General features: G+C 35.9%; 1 protein-coding gene across 3 annotated transcripts in view; it reads right to left on the bottom strand.

The window, feature by feature from the left end:
• Positions 1-26,596, bottom strand: part of LOC143256513 (voltage-dependent L-type calcium channel subunit beta-2-like) — a 130,674-nt gene that overhangs the window by 39,887 nt on the left and 64,191 nt on the right. For 2 of the 3 annotated variants that reach the window (XM_076513844.1, XM_076513845.1), the window contains exons 2-4: positions 2,075-2,191; positions 1,517-1,639; positions 378-511 (exon numbers count right to left, since the gene is read on the bottom strand). In XM_076513844.1, the coding sequence (XP_076369959.1) occupies positions 378-511; positions 1,517-1,639; positions 2,075-2,191 (374 nt within the window). Of the gene's footprint in view, positions 1-377; positions 512-1,516; positions 1,640-2,074; positions 2,192-3,783; positions 3,820-26,596 lie in introns of those variants that run through there. The other variant, XM_076513846.1, reaches the window with a different exon arrangement.

Genomic DNA, 26,596 nt, shown 5'->3' with positions numbered 1-26,596 from the left:
ATTTTAAATAAGACAAAGAACCAAGTTATATAAATATAATAAAAAACAAACCCTGTAAAGACAAATGTAAAAATGAGTAGCTTACACAAAACAAAATTGGAAAAAAAATGGGCCTTCTTGTTGTATTTAAACAAACAATCACATGAATATAAAAAGAGAGACAAGTTTCCCAATTTAATCTACCCACTTTTACATTACATCTTTGAAGGGTTTCCCCTTTTATGTAACTTTACTTTTTTTCACATCTTTCCATGACTGACCCTTGACTCCAGCTTGGTTCTCTTTAGGCATGTAAAATTGTTTGATCAGATCAATAACTTTATAACCACACTGTTTCACTAGAAAAACAAGCAATAATAAGTTTCTAAGTTACAGACCTAGTATAAAGTTTACCCGTACGGGACTGTGACTGCTGTATCCTAATATTTTCTAATTTGACAGGACTTGGAATAAAGCCAACATCACATCCTTCCTTAACAAGCCTTCCAATCCACCAGTCATTATTGTACTTCTGTCATATTTAAAGATAAAATAAAGGCTGTCAGAGACTTATTAGAAATTCTTCTATGTAAGAGGACTTTGTTTTATAAGAAACTAAACTAAAATGTTTATTAATCACAGGTTAACAACACAAATATCACACCAAACTCACACTGATGATAAAGTGTATTACGTTAAGGAATCTTCCATCTTCTAATCGAATTAATGTCCCATAAACATACAAAACACTCTTTATATCATTATTATTAGTAGCCTACACAATCATGTAAGTCTGTATATTAATTGGTAATTAATTTTTCTTGTATAACTAAATATTAATTATCAGCTAATGTTTATCCCAGTTACAAGAGCTAGTATTTAATTATAACACTAAAATTAAATTACAAGTTAATAATTAATCTCAGGTGATTTGTGTAGACTACTGCTAATGATTGATATATTCAACTGCCACAACGTATAAAGCAATTAATTCTACCTTTTAACTCATTCAACCGACTGAAGCCAAAAATATACTGTGTTAACCAACCAACCAACCTCTAAATTCATCTGTTAAAAACGGTATATCTTGTACATAATATAACTTTTAAGGAGATTTTAATAAATGGAAAAGAATTGAGTAAAAACACTGTAATGGATTACCGTTAAGATAACTTTATTTTTACAATATTTTGTATATTAAACTAATCTTTTTTTTTTTTTATGCTAACGTGGTATATCTGGTTAATGGTTTTACTTCATCAATTTCTCCTCCCAAAAAGGGCAACTAAAAGACAAAAACAAATAGTATTACAAACTTTGGAAATGTTGTAAAATGATATAAGAAAATAACACAACAAATAACGTGTCTATCATCAAAAAATTTTTTTTATCAATAATGCATCTAACAAAACATATTATTATAGCTATCGTACAAATAATGTTACACATCATGGCGATTCTAAAAGTTCAAAGCACTATACTCGTTACATTTAGTTAATAAGTACTCACTGACCACTCTGTGGTCATATATACGTACTTCTTTAATATGGAGGAAATCTTTAACCCCAAAAGATATCGCACAGCCATGAACTGGACTATCGTCATCAAGTGTTCCATCGTAAGAAACATTGGTTCGGACAGCAAAGGTTACGGGTTTCGTCTGCATGAATAGGGCAAAAATATTATTGTTTACACATTTTATTTAGGATTTGATGTTTTTCATTAGCCAGTACTCAACATTTCTCTATAATACGAAGGGCAGAAGATTTTCAAGGTTTACAGTTTGGGAAATGTGAAAAAAATATATTCAATTCAACTATTATTTACTTCATAAATTTAGGCCTAGTTCAATTTGTGTACAAAACCTTTTAGTCCCTAATCCAGTACAAAAAAAAAGATGAACTCATTCACACTTAAACAGGTAAGTAAATATGACTTATGATTACTAATTCGATAAATTACTAAATGTTTACTATAATTATTTGAAATATGGTTAGTTTTCATGTCCACGTTAAAATATCTTAAATTTTACGTAGATATAACTAGTTTTAATTCGCGATATATCAAATAATTATACAAAAATAATAATAATTACCCTAGCCTTTTCAAGCTTTGTAAGAGCTTGCCTCTCTGTCTCCCGACGGAGCGCTTCTCTTTCCTCGTCCAGAGACAGGTCTGAAGATGGTTGACTATAATTAGAATCTGCAGATCCCTAGTACAATATAAGAAGTGTGACACACCTCAGTGTTTCCTATAGACAATACATTTAAACTTTAAAATAATTCGAAATAACACGGAACATAAATCAAAGTAAGGAATCACATCAATAATTTCAGAATCAACAAGGTAGTTGTTTTATTATTTTTGAAAGGCACTGGTTAATTTTTCCGTCAGTTTATTAGTAGGAGATTTCGCTGTATGCTAATTTAAGAATAAAATTACATAAATTATGAAATACTAATCTTTACTAGTACATAGACTGAGTTTTCTTTGACATCTATGACCTTTTCTCTTAGTTCTGGCCTGGCATGACCAAGCGTGTTAAGGCGTGCGACTCGTAATCCGAGGGTCGCGGGTTCGCATCCCCGTCGCGCCAAACATGCTCACCCTTTCAGCCGTAGGGGCGTTATAATGTAACGGTCAATCCCACTATTCGTTGGTAAAAGAGTATTCCAAGAGTTCGCGGTGGGTGGTGATAACTAGCTGCCTTCCCTCTAGTCTTACACTGCTAAATTAGGGACGGCTAGCACAGATAGCCCTCGAGTAGCTTTGTGCGAAATTCAAAACAAAACAAAACTTCTCTTAGTTGTGCCCCTGGTGGACAAAACACGGATAACATACTAAGCACCTTTGTGCTTAACTCACAAACGACTTTTGATTCTGAGGTGACGTGTAATTACGCTCCATGCTGAATACGTTATTGGAATATTTGGACATACGTATTTAAAACGTTTACATGTCTTGTAAGGTGTTGATTAATCTCTTGCAAATGAAATAAACGTATTCAAGAACGTTGTTCTTTACTGTAAGGTGGAAGTTAAAGTTGAGAGGGCGCTAACTGCTATCATATATTGGAGATTTCGTCATATGCTTTGAATAAAATTACATAAATTATGAATTATTATTATTTCCAAGCTATTTTTCTTTTTAAAAAGGTCATTAAATTGACAAATTACTCTACTCTCAATTAATTAAAAAGTAACTGGTTTTGAAATACGATTAACTTTTTTAATAAATATGAAAGCTTTCACGCATCCTCAGTACTACTGTTTGTTTATTTGTGAATTTCGTGCAAAGCTACACGAAGACAATCTGCGATAGCCATCCCTAATATAACTATGTTAGACTAGAAGGAAGACAGCTAGTTATCACCACCCACCGCGAACTCTTGGGCTACTCTTTTACCAACGAATAGTGGGATTGACAGCTGAAAGGGTGAGCATGTTTGGTGCGACGGGGATTCGAGCCCTCGACCCTCAGATTACGAGTCGAGTGCCTTAACCACCTGGCCATGCAGGTCCACACATGTGTCCGGCCACAAGAAAATATGTTACGAACCGCAGACTGTTGTTTTTCAATGAAACAAATAGAGAGTAAAGTAACAGCCCTGTGACAACAAAGTGAAAAGAAAAAGTCGTCGGTGGATTAGTTCTAAGTTCACAGAATAACAACGCAATAAACCGGGGTTGTTTCCCCGCTGCAGAAGGAACACAGATAGCCTATTTTGTAACTTTGTGTTAATAAACAACAAGACACTAACAGGAAAAAAAAAAGTATAGTAGAACATAGGAGTCATAAGCTTACCAGAGGCGTATACTTCGACATTAGAGAACACACAGGACCGGACTTGTAGACCAACACTGTCCAGTTAGGCAGCAAGTATCCAATAAAAGACAAGCACAAACCAATAAGATATATTTTGCTGTAGTTAGGAGTAAGTTAACTGCCATAAAAAGTTGTTTCATGTTATTTTTGTAGCTTGTGGAAAACTATTATTTCTCTCGTCTTCAAGCACATAGAATATTGTTATGTTATGTACACAACTTTTTGTGCTCAAGTATTGTTTTTTTTTAATTTCGCGCAAAGCTAATCGAGGGCTGTCTGCGCTAGCCGTCCTTAATTTAGCAGTGTAAGACTGGGAAGAAGGCAGCTAGTCATCACCACCCACCGCCCACTCTTAAGCTACTCTTTTACCAACGAATAGTGGGATTCACCGTCACTTTATAACGTCCCCACGGGAGAGCATGTTTGGTGTGACAGGGATTCGAACCCGCGACCCTCTGATTACAAGTCTAGCGCCCTAACCACCTGGCTATGTCGGGCCTTTGTGCTTAAGTAATTGTATAAAAACGAGCACTTGACGTTAGCGTTTATATTCTATCAGTACAAAAAGGGATAATCGAGTTATGTAAATGGAACGCGTGGTGTTCTTTTTTGTTCTTGTTTCGTTAAAAAAGATAATTGAGAAAGTGTGATGTTTTGAATGTTTAACAATGTGTTATCTAAAAGTGATGTTTTATTGGTCATGAGGCTTGCGTTGATTGTACAGTCATGTGGAGAAGTGTTAGGACAAGAGAATGTTTTATCATTCTTTCCATCTTATGATGTTAATTATTCTGTGTCATTACAGTACATAAACTTCAACACTCTGGTAACACTTCACTGATCCATATTTACAACTGAATGAGCCAGGGTGAGAATACTTAACCATTACCATATACTTGTACCAAGGTCATGTCATAAGGGTTCTGTTTGAATGAACATACTGATCAAATTTAGGGTCTGAAATAACTGCCGTGGTACCTCATGCAGTGTCTTAACTATATTGATAGAAGCTAGCAAGGAGCTAGCATATGGTACCGGTATATGCTAGAAGAAATCAGTTTAATAACACTTCACAAATAAACCTTGATAAAAACAATGTTTTACACTATATATTAAGTTTGGTTGTCATACCATGGCCCAAAATGAGTATAGTAGAAAGTTCACATAAAAACTTTACACGATGTTGGTTGGACTCTGACAAATTGCTGCAGACTTGAAGTCCTCCCCAAACACTGTAAAGTACGCCCTAGATCATGAGACCTAGACAGGTAAACTTGAAGATGGGAAAGTAAGAGGTTGAACACCTAAACTCAGTGATACTGATGTTAAGTATCTTTGTTTATGTAGCCTACAGGACAGAAGAAAGACTGTTACTGATCTCAAGCATGAGATAAACAACCATGAACCAAATGACAGAAAAGTGTCCAGATCTACAGTATCATGAAGACTCCAGAATGAATATTTGGTTGTGTAGCAGTTAATAAAAACCTTTAGTTCGATCTCCAAATATTGTTAAGAGACTAACATTTGCTAAAACGTACAAAAACTGGACTGCCGATAATTGGGAAAGGGTATTATGGACGATTGTTTGTTTGTTTTTAAATTTCGCGCAAGGCTACTTCAGAACTATCTGTGCCAGCCGTCCCTAATTTAGCAGTGTAAGACTAGAGGGAAGACAGCTAGTCATCACCACCCACCGCCAATTTTTGGGCTACTCTTTTACCAACGAATAGTGAGATTGACCGTTACATTATAACGCCCCGACAGCTGGGAGGGCGAGCATCTTTGGCGCGACGGGGATGCGAACCATCGACCCTCAGATTACGAGTCGCACGCCTTAACACGCTTGGCCATGCCGGGCCACATTATGGACGAATAAGTCCAAGTTTGAAATATCTGGTTCAAAGCGTAGATTTAAATCCAGCGGAAGAAAGGTGAAAGATGCTTACTTCAGTACACTACTATGAAACATGAAAGAAGCAGTGTGATACTTTGTGGATGTTTTTCTGCTGAGGTGGCAAGAGATATTTGCAAAATAAATGGAATAATGGAGGAGTGCAAGTACCATCAGATAGTAATCTATCATGGTATATCCAGTAGTAAAGAATTCTACTACCAACAAATGCAGAAATTACTTAACTAAGAATGAAATTGCTGGAGTTATTCAATGATACGATTGCTTTCACAAAGCTCTGATTTTAACCCAATTAAGCAGATCTGGGATTTGATACATCATAAAATTGAAAAATCAAATGTTACTTCCAAAGAAACTACAGGAGTCTATTAGGCATCTGGAGAGTAAAATCCCAAAGGACACTTTGATTCGATATCTTGCAACAATACCTGAAAGACTGTCTGCAATTATTAAAGCAAAAGGGGGACACACAAAATATTGTCCCCACAGTGGCACAGCGGTATGTTTGCAGACTCACACCTCTAGACACTAGGTTTGAAATACGTGGTGGGCAGAGAACAGATAGCCCAATGTGTAGCTTTGAGCTCAATTCCAAACAAACACAAAATATTAACTGTTCACTGAACTCAAGAAGTTCCACTGAGTTTCTGTTGTACTATATATGGAGATTAATAAATTGTAGATGTTTCACCTGTGATTTACCTTCTATTGTTCTTTGGAAGCAGCTAAAAATCTAATTTTTGACTTTGTCCTGACACTTTTGCACTGTACTGTATGTATTGTAATAAATGTAAAAGTTGTGCATCCACGAAAAGGATGATACCTGTTTTAATAAATTGGTTAGTAAAACATATCTTTTTAAATCAGTATCCACATATTACCTTTATTTAACTGAAGCAATTAAGTATAATTTTAAATATACTTAACCATTTCTGAAGTAAAATATCCCTGACGTCTTTTCTCATACGCTCTCACTATCAGCTATATTATATCGGAACAAGACGCTTGCAACAGTACATAGAGAAATATATCACTCATTCCAGTGTGCGTGTTTATGTGTTTTTCTTAGAGCAAAGCCACGTCACGCTATCTGCTGAGTCCACTTACGGGAATCGAACCCCTGATTTTAGCGTTCTAAACCCGTAGACTTACCGCTGTACTAGCGGGGAGCAGTCTGTTCCTGAAGAAGAAAGGTCCACCCTTCCAAAGCGCTAGGGTTATAGGGTTTTTATTCATTGCTATCCAAAAGTAATACCTCAAATTTAATGTTGTAAAAACAAAGATAGTAGAAAATACAATAAATATACTGTGGAATTGTTTGTATGTTTGTTTGCTTTTTGAATTTCGCACAAAGCTACTCGAGGGCTATCTGTGCTAGCCATCCCTAATTTAGCAGTGTAAGACTAGAGGAAAGGCAGCTAGTCATCACCACCCACCGCGATCTCTTGGGCTACTCTTTTACCAACGAATAGTGGGATTGACCGTCACATTATATAATACAAATTACATGCATTGCTTCATACTAAAGCTCTATGAATCATCTTTAAAATTGCCATTAATAGAATAATTCTAAAGCGGTAACTTCTGGTAAATGTGATTTGTTTTATAAATGGTTATTAATAATTATCACCTTACCATTAACAGTATATTTAACCTTTCAAATTCTGTTTTCTTTGTTTGTAATGTAAATTATAATTTTCTTTTTCCTCAGATTTCTTGTGAATGGTGGTCGGCCCGGCATGGCCAGGTGGGTTGAGGCGTTCGACTCGTAATCTGAGGGACACGAGTTCGAATCCCTGTCGCACCAAACATGCTCACCCTTTCAGCTGTGGGGGCGTTAAATTGTGACGGCCAGTCCCACTATTCATTGGTAAAAGAGTAGCCCATGAGTTGGCAGTTGGGGGTGATAACTAGCTGCCTTCCCTCTAGTCTTATACTGCTAGATTAGGGACGGCCAGCGCAGATAACCCTTGAGTAGCTTTGCGTGAAATTCAAAAACAAAACGTATTAAGTAAGGAACGTGGTGAATAGATTTTTCACTCACTCAGATATTTCGTTAAATAATTATTAACTTCAACCAGCACGATAAACCCAAATGGCTTTTCCCTAACTTGTATGATGTAAGATTTAATCACTTATTTAAAAACCACAGTTTGGTTTACCAGGTGGCCTTTACGTCATAAGCTTCATGCTATATCCACCGACACGGGTCAACTGAAGTGATTGACCAATTATTTGCTGATGTATAAAACGACCCCAGATTTTTCTGAGCAAATTAAAGTATATTTGTTTGAGTTTCGATGCATACGGCGACCTCTGTTTTCAAGCGAGTCTAAGACGCTACTTTTGTAAATAAATTATCATAAGTTATTTTTAAAACATGAACTCTGGGGTAATCAATACAACCACAAGTGTGTTTCTTATACACTTCAAATGCCAAAAGCAGCTCAGTGTGGCATAACTTAAGTTGTGAACATGTAATAAACAACTTAAGAAAGTTTTCATTATAGCTGTATTTGTTTTCTTTTACAAAAAAATACTAAACCTTACAATATAATGACCTACTATAAAAACATGTTGATGAAATTAGTGTACGTTACAGAAACGTTTTTATATAATATTAGCAATATTTCAATACGACAGATAAAGTCAACACACTTTAAATAAAAAGGTCTGGAGTAATTGTAACTAGCTTACGAAATTAATAACTTGTAGTTATGAAAAAACGAAGTAGGTGGCACTGTGTCAAGACACTTACTAAAAATCAAACAAAAGTAAAAGGAACAACGTCGTTTTGGTTAAATATGCTATTAAACTGTATTGTGTATAAGATGAGGGGAAACATCAGGCATTGTTTTAAGAGTAAAGAATTATCGTCTTATACATCGGTAAATATGGTATAACTTATTCAACCAATCACATTTTCCAGTTTTTGATACTTACCTGTGTAACAAACCTAAAGTTAAACAAGAAGGAATAATCAACAGTCTCGGCAGTTGATATTCCTTTAGATAAGATTAGTGTGAGTTAATCAATGAGACCTTTGTTTTCATGAGCTGTATTTTTTGTGCCAGCAACAGCAACACCAAGCGTTGGGTGCGCGTATACCCGATTCAGTTTTATTACTCATCAGATTCTATACTAGCCCACCCTCAAATTCATATTCTCCTCGGCAGGGTAAGAATAAATTAATCTATGTGACCTTGGGCGTGGTCAAACACATCAGTCGAAAGGATTTGACCAACTTGGTCCAAAACAGTAATTAGATATCAAATTGGTCATGAGATGACGAAGCTGTGAGGTAAAAGTTTGAATTAGAAAAACCAAAACAAACACAACAAACTGATTATGTTCAAAACTACAAAGGGGGCTTTGAACGACTCTTTTACTTTTAAGTTTTACTTACTTGTTACACTTTCCTTCAATTTATAACTGTTTACCCTATTAAGTAACTTTTTGTTTTTTAACACTCGAGTGGTTAGCTCTAATTACAGTTTTGTGTTTATGGTAATTTACTAAAACTTAAATGTGTATAATCCGAAACGTACAATAAATGTTACCATTCGTCACTTCTGTGGTAAGATTGTTCATTGTTAAAATGCACGTCATAGCCACCGGGCGATGAATTAGGTGCAAACCAGAACCAAGATAAACACTTGTTCTTTATCTTCCATATTTTCTCGGTAATGAGTTGGTAACTTGCCCCATGGAAAGTAATATATCCTTATAAACACACATATATCTAGTTTAACTGTTTGTTATATTTATGCCTCCTTACGTTAACTACTTATCTTTCAATCAGCATCACTTAAAATTATATGCACATAAAATACGCATTTCTAACACGTGCATATCTTAAGTCTTTACATGACTTGGTTATGAGCGTTACGTCCGTCATTACGACTTCTCTTAAGCAATGACATGAGAGCAGTGATAAAAGTTATAAATATTACTGATGATTTCGAGCGAAAACAAACTACTCGGTCAATTTGACCAACCTTACAAGTACTACGTAACCATGAAATTATACGTACTATAATTTTTAATAAGGTAGGCGTATCTTTACGATATTTGGCAAGTTTCTTGGTAAACATGACGAATCTTTCGTACACATGTTTTAAAAAATCAGATTTTTGAAGTCGGACATTGATTATTAACGCAAGATGATTTAATGTTAAGATTATATTGTTTTATTTCATCTTAATTTCAAATTTTATTTGCATTAACTTCGAAATCTCCTAATTTAATATCAAAAGGCTGTGTTTCAGTAAAAGTTTGCATTTTATCTGTTGTTTCGTTAAGGTATAGGACCAGCATGGTCAAGTGGTTAGGGGCGCGCGACTAAAAATCTGAGAGTCGCGGGTTCGAGTTCCCGTCATATAAAACATGCTCGCCCTTTCAGGCGTGGGGGCGTTATAATGTCACAGTCAATCCCACTATTCGTTGGTAAAAGAGTAGCCCAAAAATTGACGATGGGTGGTGATGACTAGCTGCCTTCCCTGTTGTCTTTCACTACTACATTAGGGATGGATAGCGCAGATAACCCTCGTGTAGATGTGCTTGAAATTCAAAAAACAAACAAACAATATAGGTAATGAGCTAATTGCATAAATATAAATGTTATCCACTTTAATAATGCGTCATAAGAATACAGAATCATTTGAATGGCATTATAATGTCTTTCCCATCTCAAAATATTGATAGCACTAGTCTGTTCTTCGACTTGCCAAATGCCCTAAGTTGGACCACTTAGAGGAATTCCGTCTTTTATTAAGTTTTTGACAAGGCCAAACCAAGAAATGATACTGTTAACATGTACAGTTTGAGAACTATTATCTTGCATTATACAAAATCTTAAATTATTATTTAGAGAGGTAACAACAATATAAATTTATAATATGAAATACAGTCGACTTGTCAAAACAATTAACTAAGAAAATACTATGGAACATTTACATTATCCGAGTTTGATTTTATACGAGTTTTTACACACAGACACACGTTTATAACCCCAACTTAGACCTCTATTCATTAATGACTCCCCGTGGCTCAGCGGTGCGTCTAAAGACTTAAAATATTAAATGCGTGGTTTCGATACCAGTGAGAGGCATAGCACTGATTGCCAATTGTGCAGCTTTGCGCTTAACAAGCGACAAAAGAACTACTCAAGTCCCTAATATGGTAGTGAAATACAAGAAGGAAAGCAGCTAGTCATCACCATCCATCGTCAACTCTTGGGCTACTCTTTTACCAATGAATAGTGGAATTGTCAGTAACATTATAACGCCCCCCACAGCTGAAAGAGCGAGCAAGTTAGATGTGACGGGGATTCGAACCCGCGACTCACGGACTACGAATCGATCGCCTTAACCCACCTGGCCATACCGAGCCTATGTATTTGATATTTATCATCTATGTACGTACAATCTAAGATCCTACTGTCCTGTCACTAACTATCCCCATTACGTTCTTTGGAAGGCTTAAGAAACTGGACAAGTAGAACACCACGATAATTTTCTTCCAAAACACTATTAAGGCTGTTGTCTTCAAATTTATACTATTTACCAATAATCATAACCTTAATTGTGATAGGTCACATGCATTACCTTTGATTTATTATAATTAAAGGTAATTGCTATTTATTCGCCAAACTCACCAAATAATTCAAATCCTTTTATAAGGCAGTAGGACCTTCCTTACATACACTAACGCCCAAAATATTAATGTTACATGGCTTATACTAGTAGTAGTATTTAACTAAAATTGCCCGAAAATCTATTATTTACAGTCTTTTACATGTCGTACGTTTAGGCTTAGTTGTACTTGTAGTAACGAAAGTTAAAAGTGTCCTCTTCCAACTATACTAACTAAAATACACTAAAATAGCAACTTGAAAATTTAACAATATTAAAATAATATTTATCTTTACCAGAAAAGCGCTATAATCTACAAGTACAATAATTCTTTAAGCTGAGTAACATGTCACTAAGTTTCGACTAGCGTGTGTGTGTGTGTTTTCTAAAAGTAAAACCACATCGGGCTATCTGCTGAGTCCACTAAAGGGAATCGAACCTCTGATTTTAACGGGAGATCTACTTATCGATATAAACTTATAACTGTAGTTGGCTTTTGTGATTTTTTTAACCTTTTTTTAATTACTATGTAGAACTTGGATAGTGTTTACTGTTCATGGTGAAATGTTGTTTTAAATTTGTAAATTGGGTTCTTGCATATTTCAAGGAAAGTATGTATCACCAGAAAAACACATTACAGAAAGTTACAAATAAAAATGGAAATTATTTTAACTGTAGCTATATATCATTATTACATTATCCTGCTCCAATAAGTGTATTAACTCAGAAGAATATTGTTTACAAAGTTTGAACACGACATTATTAGCCTGCTTATCAAGTAGCGACATCTCTTGACATTTGTTTTAAGTTTACTTGTATAAAAATTAAGCAAATAAGCCTACTTACAATACATACCATAAACCAAACAACTACATTGGCCCATTATTATCACATATAATCTGAGGTAGGTAACAACTATGGCAGAACCACAACTGCAAAAAGAAAAAGTTTGCAACTAGCATTGTTTTCTGGTGCAGGTTGCCAAACATATTTGTCTTCTTTTCTGGTTTAATTCCACGACAGTGTCCTCGCTTTAACAATAACAGATTACACACTAACACCAGAATTAAACGCGTCAGCGACATTTCGTCATGGATATGTCTATTTAAAGAAACGCATTTAACTTACGTAGTCCTCAATCTCGTGAATAACACTTTATGCTAGTTTTAATTTCGAAAAAAATCAGTCAATAAAACTTATCAGTTTATAACCCCCAACAAAGTGAAACCCACACACGAAATTTTCACGGGAGGCACTATGATAAGTTTGATTTCAAAATTCTCAGTTGAAAATATATATACCCCCTCAAAAAAACACAACAACTATAGGTGTAATTTTTAGGGGGGACATGTCCCCCGTACTTTTTCAACAATATAATAAAAATTGATTTTGATGGATATTCCCATGTATATCTTAGTAACATAAGCCGTCCCACAAACCCATTTTTGGAACCAGTGTTACACGACTGTATAAAGTGATTCAACATATGCATAACTGTGTACTTTTGCCAGACCTGTATCAAGGTTTGAGCGCAAAATTGTAGATTTTCTAACAAGACTTATGGGTTTTCATGACTTTTCAACAGTTTTAAAAAATAACACGATCAAAGTAAATTTATAGTATTATTGCTGTATGTGTAATGATTAAAACTATTAGCAGTATATCTAAATATAACAAATGCTGACGACAACAGATAGGTCATACAGTCTTTCCGCTAAGAGAGAGACTCATAAACACGAACCATACCAGCTGACCTTGAGAGTTTCGCGGAGAGAGCTTTGTATACCGGTTGATCTTGGCAAAACAGCGACTGGAATACTAGTGGCAGAGGTTCTATATTTAACTTAGTTTAAGAAAGCGTAACATGCACAATTGACAGTTTTGTGTTTTTTTATCTTTAACATGTTAAAATCATTGCAGTCAGTATTTTCTGATATGTTAATATTATTACCCACCAGGTTTGTTTGTTTGCAGTTAAGCATAGAGTTACAAAATGGGCTATCTGTGCTCTTTCCATTACGAGTATCGAAACCCGGTTTTCAGCGTTGTAAGTCCGAAGACGTGCCGCTATGTTACTGGAGGAAGGTACCGAGAGGTGGGGAAAGGGTACATCCATCAAGAATGACTGGTTTTAATGTTCTTGGTGTGATGCCCTGCTACATGGCCCGGCATGGCCAAGCGTGTTAGGGCGTGCGACTCGTAATCTGAGGGTCACGGGTTCGCATCCCGGTCGTGCCAAATATGCTCGCACTTTCAGCCGTGGTACCGTTATTAATGTGACGGTCAATCCCACTATTCGTTGGTAAAAAGAGTAGCCCAAGAGTTGGCGGTGGGTGGTGATGACTAGCTGCCTTCCCTCTAGTTTTACACTGCTAAATTAGGGACGGCTAGCACAGATAGCCCTCGAGTAGCTTTGTGCGAAATTCCAAAGCAAACAAACAAAGCCCTCCTAAAGTGACAAAGCGGTATGTCTGCGTTCTTACAACTCTAGAATTCGAGTTCCGATACTCATGGTAGGCAGAGCACACATAGCCCATTGTGTAGTTTTGTGCTTAATTACAGACAACAACAACTTGGCGTAATGGTGACTAGTCAAACGATTCATATGCTAGCAATTCTATGTATTGTACACATAAATGGCAGGTTTTAGAAATGTATATTGAACATGCATATGTAGGAATGATTCAACAAAGGTTTCAAACACATTGATGAACTTTACTTCAAACAAACAGACCTCGCCAGAAGGAAATCTGTGAAATATAGTTGAAGTTTTGCGACAAATAAAGCCTGACACGTTTACTGAATACCAGTGTAAATAAAAAAAATATTTAAAAAAAGTGTTGATATCTTTATCTAATTTTGGAAACAAAATTGCACTTACTTATAAAAAAGATCTTTGTAACAACGGTAAACCACCAAGTCAAGCAACGCAGGTTAACGTCAACATTATATGGAACATCCAGTGTAACTGTGAGCTGTTATTATTACTGTACCTTTAACTACGAAAACCAACCTGCATAGCACAGCGTTTGTCAGAATACGCGCTACATTAATAATATTATCACAATATATAACTAACTGACCGCAATAAATAGCCTTTACCTACGTTAAACTACTTGTATAAAAACAGGATGTCCAGATGTGAAGTAGACTAGTTGACCGTATTCGTGGTTCTTTAATTACGTATTATATCGAATATTTAAACATAGTGATGAAAATGTTTATACATATATATATATATATATATATATAAGCATGGGCCACTTAACCACATCAGATAGATTCTGCACAACCTGCACGTGCATGCGATCGTTTTATTGTATTGACTTGTAATTTTTTTACATGTTCTAAAATAATTTTCTGAATCCGAAAATTGTATCAATATTTCTCCACCACTTACTGATATTTTAAGAGAACGTCATATGTACTTTTTTACATAAGTGAATCATTTTCATTGAAATCAGATTACATTTTGTTAAGCTTGAAATGTTGACAACCACTCACTATAGATTTCTCTAGACCAATCGCTATCGTTCTAAAACCCAAACATAATAATAATAATAAAAAAGTGCATTTTGATAAACGAATTGTTAATTTGGTCTAAGTATGAGTTGTATTTATTCTTCCTTATTTGGAAAAGACCCTTAGATGATAGAAAAAAAAATGAATATTATTTTCCAAATCCGCGTATTGAATTATGGAAAACCCGTTATTGAAACTAAAACAGCTTATATGAAGTTTAAATTCATATATCTGTGTTATACGATATCTGCTTATCACTGAAGGTATTTCACGTCAGAAGTTTGTGATAGTACATAATATCCGGATAAAGTGTGTTGTTGTTTTTTCAGGTTAGTTATTTTTTACTGATTACGTTAATTAATGGCAGGTACAGTTAATAACATGTAATAACAGTTAATTGGAAAACACAGTACCAGGAACACGATTTTTTTTTTTGTATAGGAACACTATTATAGACTTTAAACAGGAAGTAAAATCATACAGAACCAACTTACGAACTTTTCACAAATTCACCGTGAGATGTAATCTAAACGTATCTTCATAAGGTTGATCTCAAACGATCTCGTATCGTTTAACCACAACAACCTGATGTTAAAACAAGTAATAGTTTCGATAAACATAGAACACGGTAGTGTTTTCGTGATTATGTTTACAGCCTGTATATTAAAACTTTCAGGCCTATTCAAGATCATTCGCTAGCGCCAAACTACATACTGTCGAGTCCAAGGCTCGAGCCCCTATGTGCTACTGAACATTATACGCACTTTTAACTACGAAGGCGTCATAACCCTGACATTCATTTCTATTGTTTAGTTACAAGAACAACATAGATGGCGGGTTCTTTGAACTGTCTTCATCAATTTGGTCAATAATTCTAAACTATGGACAGCTATGGTCCAAACTTCTTGGTCTCTGATCTATTCGTTTAGCCAGTACATTACGTAAAATTCTATTCAAGTTAAAAATGTTCTTTACCAGTATTAACAATTGCGAGGAGGACTAGAAATTGTAGAAGAACAAAGTTTGAACAAAACAAGATCTTACTATTGAACTCTAGAAACATGGGAGTTCTACAGTGATGGTTCTATTAGATTAAGGTTGTTTAATCTGGAAAAGGAAATTAATCAGATGATATATCAGCTTTTGGGAATAGTTAAAGTGATTTTTATTAAAGCGCTGTTCTTCAGTTACCTTTATGTATCTGCAAACGTCGTAATAGTAAGTACCTGCAAACATTCCACTATTTATTTTGATGGCACACAACACTTTAAATTAATAGCTTAATGTATCACAAAATCCAAGTTGAAAGTTAAAAAATAGTTGGAGATTTGAAATTTCTAATCTTGAGCAACAAAGATATCCAGATTTTCTTGTCTGACATTTCTTGACATACCGCTGAGCCACTGGGGGGCTCCAGATTTACTACACCAGAACAAGAGAGTCCTCTTTGTTTGTTTGTTTGTTTTTGAATTTCGCGCAACACTGCACGAGGGCTGTCTGCGCTACCCGTCCCTAATTTAGCAGTGTAAGAGAAAGCAGCTAGTCATCACTACCTATCGCCAACTCTTAGGCTACTCTTTTACCAACGAATAGTGGGATTGACCATAACATTATAATATTCCTACGACTGAAAGATCAAGTATGTTTGGTGTCACGGAGATTCGAACCTGCGACCCTCAGATTACGAGTCAAGAGCCTCAACCACCTGGTCGTCCCCTTAGTTTATTTAAGCCTTAAATATATAAATTGTCTACAGTAATAAAAAGTGAAACGAATGAAATGGTATCTCCAGATAGGTACTATGACTAAAGACTTTTTTTTTCGGGTCCTTAATGAATTATCAGTTCAAAAACAAATATTAGTTTCAAATAATAATAAAAAATGAATTATTTATCAATTATAGATTATATTATTTTAAAACAATTATAAATTTCTTACTTTTTCAAACTGTAAGGCTTACGGATGTTTATTGATATTTATAAAATAGGACCCAACATTGGGAAATTGTAAGACAGGGTTTGTTTTGGAATTTCGCACAAAGCTACTCGAGGGCTATCTGTGCTAGCCGTCCCTAATTTAGCAGTGTAAGACTAGATGGAAGGCAGCTGGTCATCACACCCACCGCCAACTCTTGGGCTACTCTTTTACCAACGAAAAGTGGGATTGACCGTCACATTATAACGCCCCCACGGCTGGGAGGGCGAGCATGTTTGGCGCGACTCGGGCGCGAACCCGCGACCCTCAGATTACGAGTCGCACGCCTTAACGCGCTAGGCCATGCCAGGCCCTGTAAGACAGGGATCTCTATTTCTCACGCGGCAACTGTTAATACTAAGTTAAAATTTACCTTAATAACCAAAAAGTGCTTCACACTCCCCACGTCACCCACTCTCCCTCCCAAATAATAATAATTAGATTCACAGTTTGAGCAACGTAACGAGATTATTAGATATGACTGTTGGGATTTGAATTCCATGCGGATTACACGACTATTCCTCACCATCTCAAAATAATGTGTTATTATTAAGATTAATCGTGAAGCTGTTGTAGAAGACATTAAGAAGAGAGTACTTATGCATCTGCGTTGATATAATACGAGACTACATGAAACAAGACAAACTATCTCTTGTTATTACACGCGTCAGTGAAAGTAAAAATGTGATAGAATCTTCTGTAGATGTGGCAGCGCGTTCTTGTGCCTTGGCAGCAGGAATATCCAGCCAACTACAACATCAAAACTTGTTTTGTTTTGATAACTATGATCTGTCATTTAACATTCTGCTTGAAAGGTCTAGTAGTTACTTGTTAAAGCTTAACACGCTGCTTAAATTGGTTGTTGTGGACGCGTGCCAAGGCCAAAACTACGAGAAATGTCTCTGATTGACTTTTTTAAGCCATTGGTAGTAATCCTTCTATCTGTAAACTGTTATAATGATAGCTTGTTTCGGGATCTGACATGGGCTATTAATTAGAGCACTCGATTGCAATCTGAAGGTCGCAGATTCGAATCTCCATCAGCAAACGTGTTTACTTTTTCGGCCGTGGGGGCGTTATACTGTTCGGGTCAATCCTGTTATTCGTTGGTAAAAGAAGAGTCAAAAGTTGGCGATGGCTGGTGTTGACTAAATGTCTTCCCTTTAATCTTACACCACTAAGTTAGGTATGGCTGATCCAGATAGCCATAGAGTAATAGTGCGCAAAATTCAATGCAAACCACATCTTACGTTGTTGCTTTTCTTGACTAAACATATGGTTCTCTGTTTCATACCTTCTGAACATCGATTAACACTTCCATTTCTGCTGTTTTCATCTTAATGGTGAAGAAGGAGTCAGATTTAATATAAGGGCTTTTCGTCAGTCTTGTCATTTAGCCTTACCCCCTGGCACATACATTCAAGTGATGGTCTTACTATATCATTGTTTTGCTTTTTGCTATCCATCTGGAGACCAACAACTTTAAATCAATTATAGTTATGCCTGCAAGTCAAACGCAAAACTATGTATATTTGCGATTCATTGCTTTCATTAATCAAGAGAAGAGCTTGCTTTATGGCTTCCAGCTCTGTTCTTGTGATATCTGTTGGAAGAACATATGCTCTTTCAGCCTTATGCAGAATGTTGTTGTCCAGTGAGATAATGACTTTCCAACCAGCTCTCTTGCTGTCTATTGTGTAGAAATCATATGAGATTAAGATGGAGGTGATTATCCATCACAATCTTCAAATAGGAGCTGATAGTCTTTTTAATTCACGCAGCCCCTACTCAATCAGTACGTTTTTTGGCTAAACTGATTTTATAAACCCTAGTGGTACCAAGTATTTAATTACTATAAAAGCATAGTGTTGACTGCTGGCACTTGCCAGCCCACGGCTGCCCTCTGAAGCACCTATTAGGCAATCTTCTGTTTGGTTGGTGTCTTTAGGGCTGCAGAAAAGATAGAGCAATCCAATAGAAAAAAATAATTAGCTTCATTGTGGAATGCGTGATCTTTATACTACAAGGCCAATGAACGTGAAAGGTTCCCCATCCGATTTCCTAATTGAAATATTAATAATGGTATAAAGCTGTGTTCAGTACAACAGAAAAAAAAAAAAAACTTTCGCTTGTATTTTAACTCAAACAATGTATTATTATAATTTAAACTTGAATAACATTTAAGTTTGAAACTTTGCTAAAAGACAACATCCTAGTGATACTGGAATGTTTTATCAAAAGGTTCAAATGAGGACAACTAGAATGATTACAGGGACAATAGAGTTATCTCTCAAGAGTAGGATGAGAACTCACCAGTTATTTGCTGTTGAGGAAAGAAACATGAAGTTTCTACTGAAATTCAGATTATCTGGGAGGTCCACAAGATAAAGGTCTTATTTCTGTGTGGTATATTCTGAAGATAATAGGATGAGAGGATCCAGAGTAACCGATGTGCCACAGTGTTAACACAAGTTATCTGGTTCCACTGTTAAGGCAAGCTAGAACCATAGCATAAAATAAGAGTAATAAATAATGAGAATGGTTACCCTTGAAACTGACCGGTAATAAATAATGAGAATGGTTACCCTTGAAACAGACCGGTAATAAATAATGAGAATGGTTACCCTTGAAACAGACCGGAGAATGGTTACCCTTGACCGTTATTGATGGGTAACAAGAAAATGTTTCAGCTTCCATGCTTCACGATGCATCTTCTGACAGTTAGTACAACTATATATCATCTTACACACATTATATGATGTATAAATGAGCATTTTGTCAGCAAGAATGGTCAGCCATACTTTCCTGTAGGCAAATACCATGTATGAAGCTTCCGCAGTTGCATTCCAATCGGCTTCAAATACAGCAGAAGTGATCTAGGTTTATCCACTAAAATAACCATCTAACGATGAGGTAACATTGCTTCTTTCTAAGCAAAAGCAAACCTTTTAGCTAAGCCTACTCTGAGATACTGCCTTTGATGTTTTTGTATAACGATTACTGAGTAGCCTTTAAGGTAATAGTTATTTTTAAGAGGTTTTGATAAGAGTTTTATACAGGAAATAGCCCATTTTTGAAAAATGCTACCAATTACCCAATTGTATTGATATTCTCAGTACTAACTAACTTCAACAAGTGAAGATTCTCAGACCATCCCGATTTGGAGATCCATCTTTAAACGTATTTATGGATCAGTATATTTCGTCCAGGTTAAAGATGACTTCCATATCCAGATGTTCCTGTTCTTCAGATAGGGACTGCTGTAACTTGAGTCTCTCTTGCACGTTACCATGGTAACAATGGTTAATGTATTTACGAAGAGAGTCCGTGCTTTGGTCTTCATCTGTACAGCATGAGGTACCATCACCGTGTTTTGTTGTTGCTGCTGTGTCTGCCACAAACTTGAAAAAGTTCCAGAATAAAGTGATTCCAACTCTACAGACAGCATGTTCTTTGCATCCATTCTCTTCGTTGAAGCCTGTTAAGCGCAGACTCCGGGACAACATGGCGGAGTAGCGACTCTAAAAGCTGGCGGCGCTGTCGGTTTTGTCAAAAAGAATGAAGTCAATAGATTTAAATGTCACTCATGATTGGTTCTGGAACCAGTTCTGCTGATAATCATCAACAAAGATAATCATTAAGTTGTCCCTAGTATACTGCTTTCACTGTGCATGAGTACATCTCGTATGCTGTACGTAATACTATATTTTACACATCACTACAAGTACTAAACAGGGGCGTAGATTTTTTATACCCGATGAGGGGGGATGATTTTTGCAACCACTTACGTGGACTGTTTAATTTGCAAATTGGTAATCTCTGATTAAGTGAACCTGAAAGCTGTAAACATGCAGTTACAGAGTAATCTTGTTGCCACGATACTTGCATGTATACTTAGGCCTACTGACTAATACTTATGAACTATCGCTTAGATCGAAAAGCTTAGAAGTACGCCTATATTAAAGATGTACATTTCGGCTACTGAAAAAGCCTACATCTAGGCCTAATTATGTAATTCGATTGGTAAGAACACGAGAATCACAAGAACAAACACACAATTTGTAGGCCTGTGATGCAATAAAACAATTCAACAGACAAAACTGTAGGGGGGGATGATTTATGCGCCCCACCTAAAATGAAGGGGGAATGTATACCCTTCATTCCCCCAGGATCTACGCCCCTGGTACTAAACATAGTGTTTTATTAACTATACGTAGCGTTTTATGTACGATTACATAGTGTTTTGTGTACTGTTTCATAATGTTTTGTGTACTATATATAGTGTTTTGTGCACTATTACGTAGTGTTCTGTGTACTATACATAACGTCTCGTGTTCTACGAATGCATATGTGAAGTGAAATTTGGAACAACACTGTGACACCTGTTGTTATTCTCGAACGTGCAACTGTTACACCTGCACTATTCTATATAGATACAGCTGGCATCACAAGACCTTCAGAAACGGAACAAGGCAACAACCAGCATTACGGAAAACAATGTTTAGTAACGTAAATGTAGCTGTCTTAGCGTGTGGTAGTCGATATTGTGTGAATTAAGGCTACCAGAGGGCACGACAGCATTACAAATAGCGGTTCGTTTAACTTGTTGAAGCCCACTCTTATATATAACCCATATGCTGCGTGAGTGCACTTGTAAAACCGGTTTTACTTAGGGATGGACACAGAGGGGGGTGCATCCCCCCACACTGGCCATACCAAAATTGTGTAGGTTAATGGAAAATCAGAAATATAAAGTACTGATCATCTCAATTAGAATATTTTTGAAATTTACGTTGCAGTAATAAGGAAAAGTTTATATAGGGTCGGGTGTAAGTCACTGTTACTTTGTCGATCAAAAAATCCTGTATCCACTCCTGGTTTTATTTTTTATTACTTTTAAAACTGTAAATATTTAAAACAACAAAAACTCTTCTTCTGAACGTGGTTGATAATTTGCAACCGAACGTTTCGTTTTTTCTCCACCCCTCTCCCAAAAGTGGCACAGAGGTACCCGGATTTACAATGATAGGAAGTCGGGTTTCGAAAGCAGAAGTGAGCAGAGCACAGATAGCCCATTGTGCAACTTCGTGCATAACTGCAAACAAACAAATCTCTCACTCTTTTCCTTGAGAGATGTTATAATCTAAACCATTATTTAATAAAAAAATATGTGTTTTTGTGTCCACTTGTACCTGCCGAACCACAGAACAGAACGTTACCAGTTCTGACATATTATCTTAGACACCTCCTGAAAGTGACACTGGTTGGTTAACATTAGGACCTGCCTCGCCAGTGTCACATCAGAGAGCCTCTTTATCATTACCGTTCGTTGTATCTACTAATAGCAGCTAGCTGGTGAACCAGTTTACCAGCTGTGACAAATAATCAGTGATGAAGAGAAAACCCACTTGAAGAGAATATTATATATGTAAAAAAGACACTAATACGACTAACCATTGACTAGCCTCATAATTAACAAATCCGACCGACAATTAAACACAGATGAGATACATCTACTTAACAAAAGATTCAACTTCGCAATAGCACCTAGGTACATCCCAACCTTAGAAATTAAAGAATGTTTAGAAGACCTAGCCAGGATACATGTGATACTTTCTACAGAAAACAAAAACAACAAAAAACAACCCAAAACAATGAACAGAAAGAAGACAACTTAGATAATTTTATTGACATCCAACAGCCGAACTTCCCAGGAAAAATTAAAAGTTTATATTTTCCAGAAACACCTAAAAACAACATCTTAAACGATTTTTCAAAGAATTTTTTCACAAAACCATCAACATAATTTCACAAAACAGAAAACTAAAAAACAATCTTACAAAAACAGACATTAATTCCATTAAAAACCTAAAACAAGACAAAAACATTAAAATTCGAAAAGCAGATAAAGGAAACGCTATATTCATAATGAACACGAATGAATACATCCAAAAAATGAAGAAAATCCTGTCAGACACAAACAAATTTAAGCCAATACACACAAATCCAACAAAGACACACGAAATGCAAATAAACAAAATACTACTAAAAATGAAAAAAAGCCAGCACAATTTCAAAAACACTTTATTCCTATCTACGCAAGACGGACTCGCGCAAACCACAAATATACGGCATCCCCAAACCTCATAAACCAGATTGTCCATTACGACCAATAATGTCCACATATGAATCGTTTAATTACAACCTTGGTAAATACATAGCATGAGCATTCTCCAGATATGTAACATCAGTCAGCTCATTCATCAAAGACTCTTTTAATTTCAAGTCTAATCTAAATCAACTTAATCATAAAGCCTTAATGGCCAGTTTCGATGTTATATCCCTCTTTACAGAAGTTCCAACCACTGAAGCCTGCAAGATAGCCTTAGAACTCTATACCCGAGACCATAACCCTTCAATAGGCATTCCCAGCAACCAATTAGCAACCCTCATAGAATTCACCACGATGAAGACAAACTTCATGTTCAACAACCACAACTATACACAAACAAATGGCCTAAGCATGGGCAACCCAGTATCACCAGTTCTAGCCAATATTTTTATGACACAAGTTGAAACACAAGCAATTAACACAACATTACATCCACCACTATACTGGTACAGATATGTAGACGACACGATTGCGGGATTCACATCTACGGAACACACACTTAATTTTTTCAATCAGATCAACTCTATACATCCCAACATCAACTTCACATGTGAACAAGAAGAAAGCAATCAAATATCATTTCTTAACCTCAAAATTACAAGAACCGATACACAATTTAAAACAGGAATCCACCGAAAACTCACCCGTACTGGACTATACATTCCTTGGGGCTCAGCATATGGTACAAAACAAAAACTCAACATTCTAAGAAGCCAAATAAACACAGCCATAAAACTATGCTCACCAGACAAAATTAATGACGAATTAGACAAAATAAAACAATACTTCATCAACATCAACAAGTTTCCTCCACAAACCGTAGAAAACGTTATACGCACACACCTAGACAAAAAGCAAAATTAACTAACAAAAGTAAATATATCCCACGATTTAAAAAATCACGAAACCATATACTGCTGCATACCATATATTCCCGACATCAGCAGAAATATGACCAACATTTAGCAAAAACTAGAAACAAAATATGGCATTCCAGTTAATACCAAATTTATTCAAAAACCAGGCACAAAACTAAGGTTTATACTGTGTAAAAACTACACTGACAAACACCACACCAACATTATTTATAAAATACAATGTGATAACTGCCACGACTTCTATATTGCAGAAACAAGTGGAAAAATGGAAACCAGATTCAAAGAACACGAAAAGTCACCTTCTCACGTTTTCGAACACTGCAAATCAAATGTACACAACATAACAATAGAAAACAAACAAATACTAAATAAAGAAACAAACATAAACAAACGCAAAATTAAAGAAGCCTTACTTATACAACAACTCAAGCCTAAAATAAACCAATACAAAGGAACACCTTTATACCTATATTAATAAATATAATCCAACGACTAAGCACGCCCTCTACATTCCTACACTCAATTACACAACCGCCTTCAAATATGTGGTCAGCTATTGGTCAGTTACTTCTTTCTTTCTATGTGAACCTGACGATGACCGAAAAAGGTCGGAACGTTGTTCGCTCCTCTACATAGTGTTTTCTCTATCCATACCAGCCGTTTTTTTACATATATACAGGCCCGGCATGGCCAAGTGTGTTAAGGTGTTTGACTCGTAATCCGAGGGTCGCGGGTTTGATTTCCGGTCGCACCAAACATGCTCGCCTTTTCAGCCGTGGGGGCGTTATAATGTTACGGTCAGTTCTACTACTTGTGGGTAAAAGAGTAGCCCAAGAGTTGGTGGTGGGTGGTGATGATAGCTGCCTTTCCTCTAGTCTTACACTGCAAAATTAGGGACGGCTAGCGCAGATAGACCTCGTGTAGCTTTGCGCGAAATTAAAAAAAACAACAAAACAAACAATTATATACAAACAATCGTGCTTTATCTCCACTTTCAAGTTGCTACAAGTACATTAACTGCTGTTATTGTTCTAAACAGTTCAGGAGAATAATGGAACAACTATCATAGATTTCCCCATTTTCTTTGGTAAGATTATTGTATTTTAACATTGTTACAACACGAGACGTGTGTTTCAGCGCAAAGAGATACAAAGGCTATCTGTGCTAGTTCTTCTTTATTGTGAACTCTTAGGATATATGGAAGACAGCTCTTCAACAGCACGTATTCACCGTCAATTCTTGGACCACTCTTACTCTCATAACAGATTCACAGCCTCAAAGTAGAGGGCGCAATTTTGTGGCAGCATGACGCGAACCATGAATCCTAGTATTTATTGTCCAGCACTCTTTTCAAATCAATAATAAAGCAGTAGCTCCATCTTTGGCCAAACTTACAGAATGAAGCCTTTTTAAAAGGTATAAGTTTTTATTAACCATACAGAACGCCTATTTACATTCTTTTGGGAAAAAGAACACAAATTAAATGAGTTAAGAATATTAGTGTAAATAAATATTAATGAAACATATACTGGATAGAATAAGACAAAATATTAAATATGTATGCATCCTGTACTGTATTCTCTGGTGGTCTAACCTGAAGTAAGGTTACAGTTTAATCTGTATATATCTAGAGGAATTATTTTCTTCTGTAAAGTTAGAGGAGTTTCTGCCATTAGCACAGTTATTACGAAGACTAGTGGAGTCGCACTACAACCAAATGCTAATAGCTTTAAGCTGTATTTTCTCAGAAAGATCGATTTTCTTCAGTTGTTAGATGAAACGGAGTTTTAAATCACAGAGATATTCAAGCGAAACTTTCACCTAATATTTAATATAGTAAGTAAACATTGTTTGTTTTGTTTTCAGTTGCTTCGTCTAGTTCTATTATACTTACTACTATATTTTTCCGATGAGAACAAACTTTGATTGGCTATATATTTAATCAGCAGTTATAACTAATTTTTAAACGAGTACGAAACATTGTAAGACACGTGGTAATTATTTATCAATTAGTAATATAAAATGTAATTGCTTTCTCCATTTGACACGGTGATGTACGTGTAAAATTTGTAGCGCCATCTGCCTATCTTTCCTCCTGAATTTAATTAGGAAATAATAAAGTAGGCCCTGCAAGTCTTCAAACACGACGTGACGGCTAGATACATTGGCCTTCAATATTGGAGTTTTAATTCTTTAAAAGTTGAGATTACAAAGGCATACAGTGATTACAGCCAGCAAGTGATAACCGCTTGAGTCTTGTGAAATCTCAGAGTCTCGTTCGAAATACACACACATACACAAATAGCTAGGCGATGGTACTTTTCACCACCAAATGCGTGAAACTTACACTATAGTACTTTTTACTTTCAAATGTCTCAAAATTGGACAACGGTGCTTTTTTTTACCAAATGCCTCAAAGTTATTTGTGTTCTTTTTTCTCTTCAGAATTTAAGGGTCCATTCACAGTCATTTATTAACCACAGAGAGTTTGTTATTGTTGTATCACTGGTCTTTATAATTATTTCACATATCATTGTACTTTTATTATATTTGTAAGAAACGTATCTTCTCAAACGCCATCTACATTTACAATTCCTCCATGTTCAATACATTTGATGAAAATAACACTTTTTCTTATTTTCTCATAACGTCACAGTGACGTTAATAAATGACACCCACACACACATTAGCCCTCCCA

Source organism: Tachypleus tridentatus, chromosome 7, assembly GCF_004210375.1.
Source record: "Tachypleus tridentatus isolate NWPU-2018 chromosome 7, ASM421037v1, whole genome shotgun sequence".
Lineage (NCBI taxonomy): Eukaryota > Metazoa > Arthropoda > Merostomata > Xiphosura > Limulidae > Tachypleus > Tachypleus tridentatus.
This window is presented reverse-complemented; position numbering and strand designations above follow the sequence as displayed.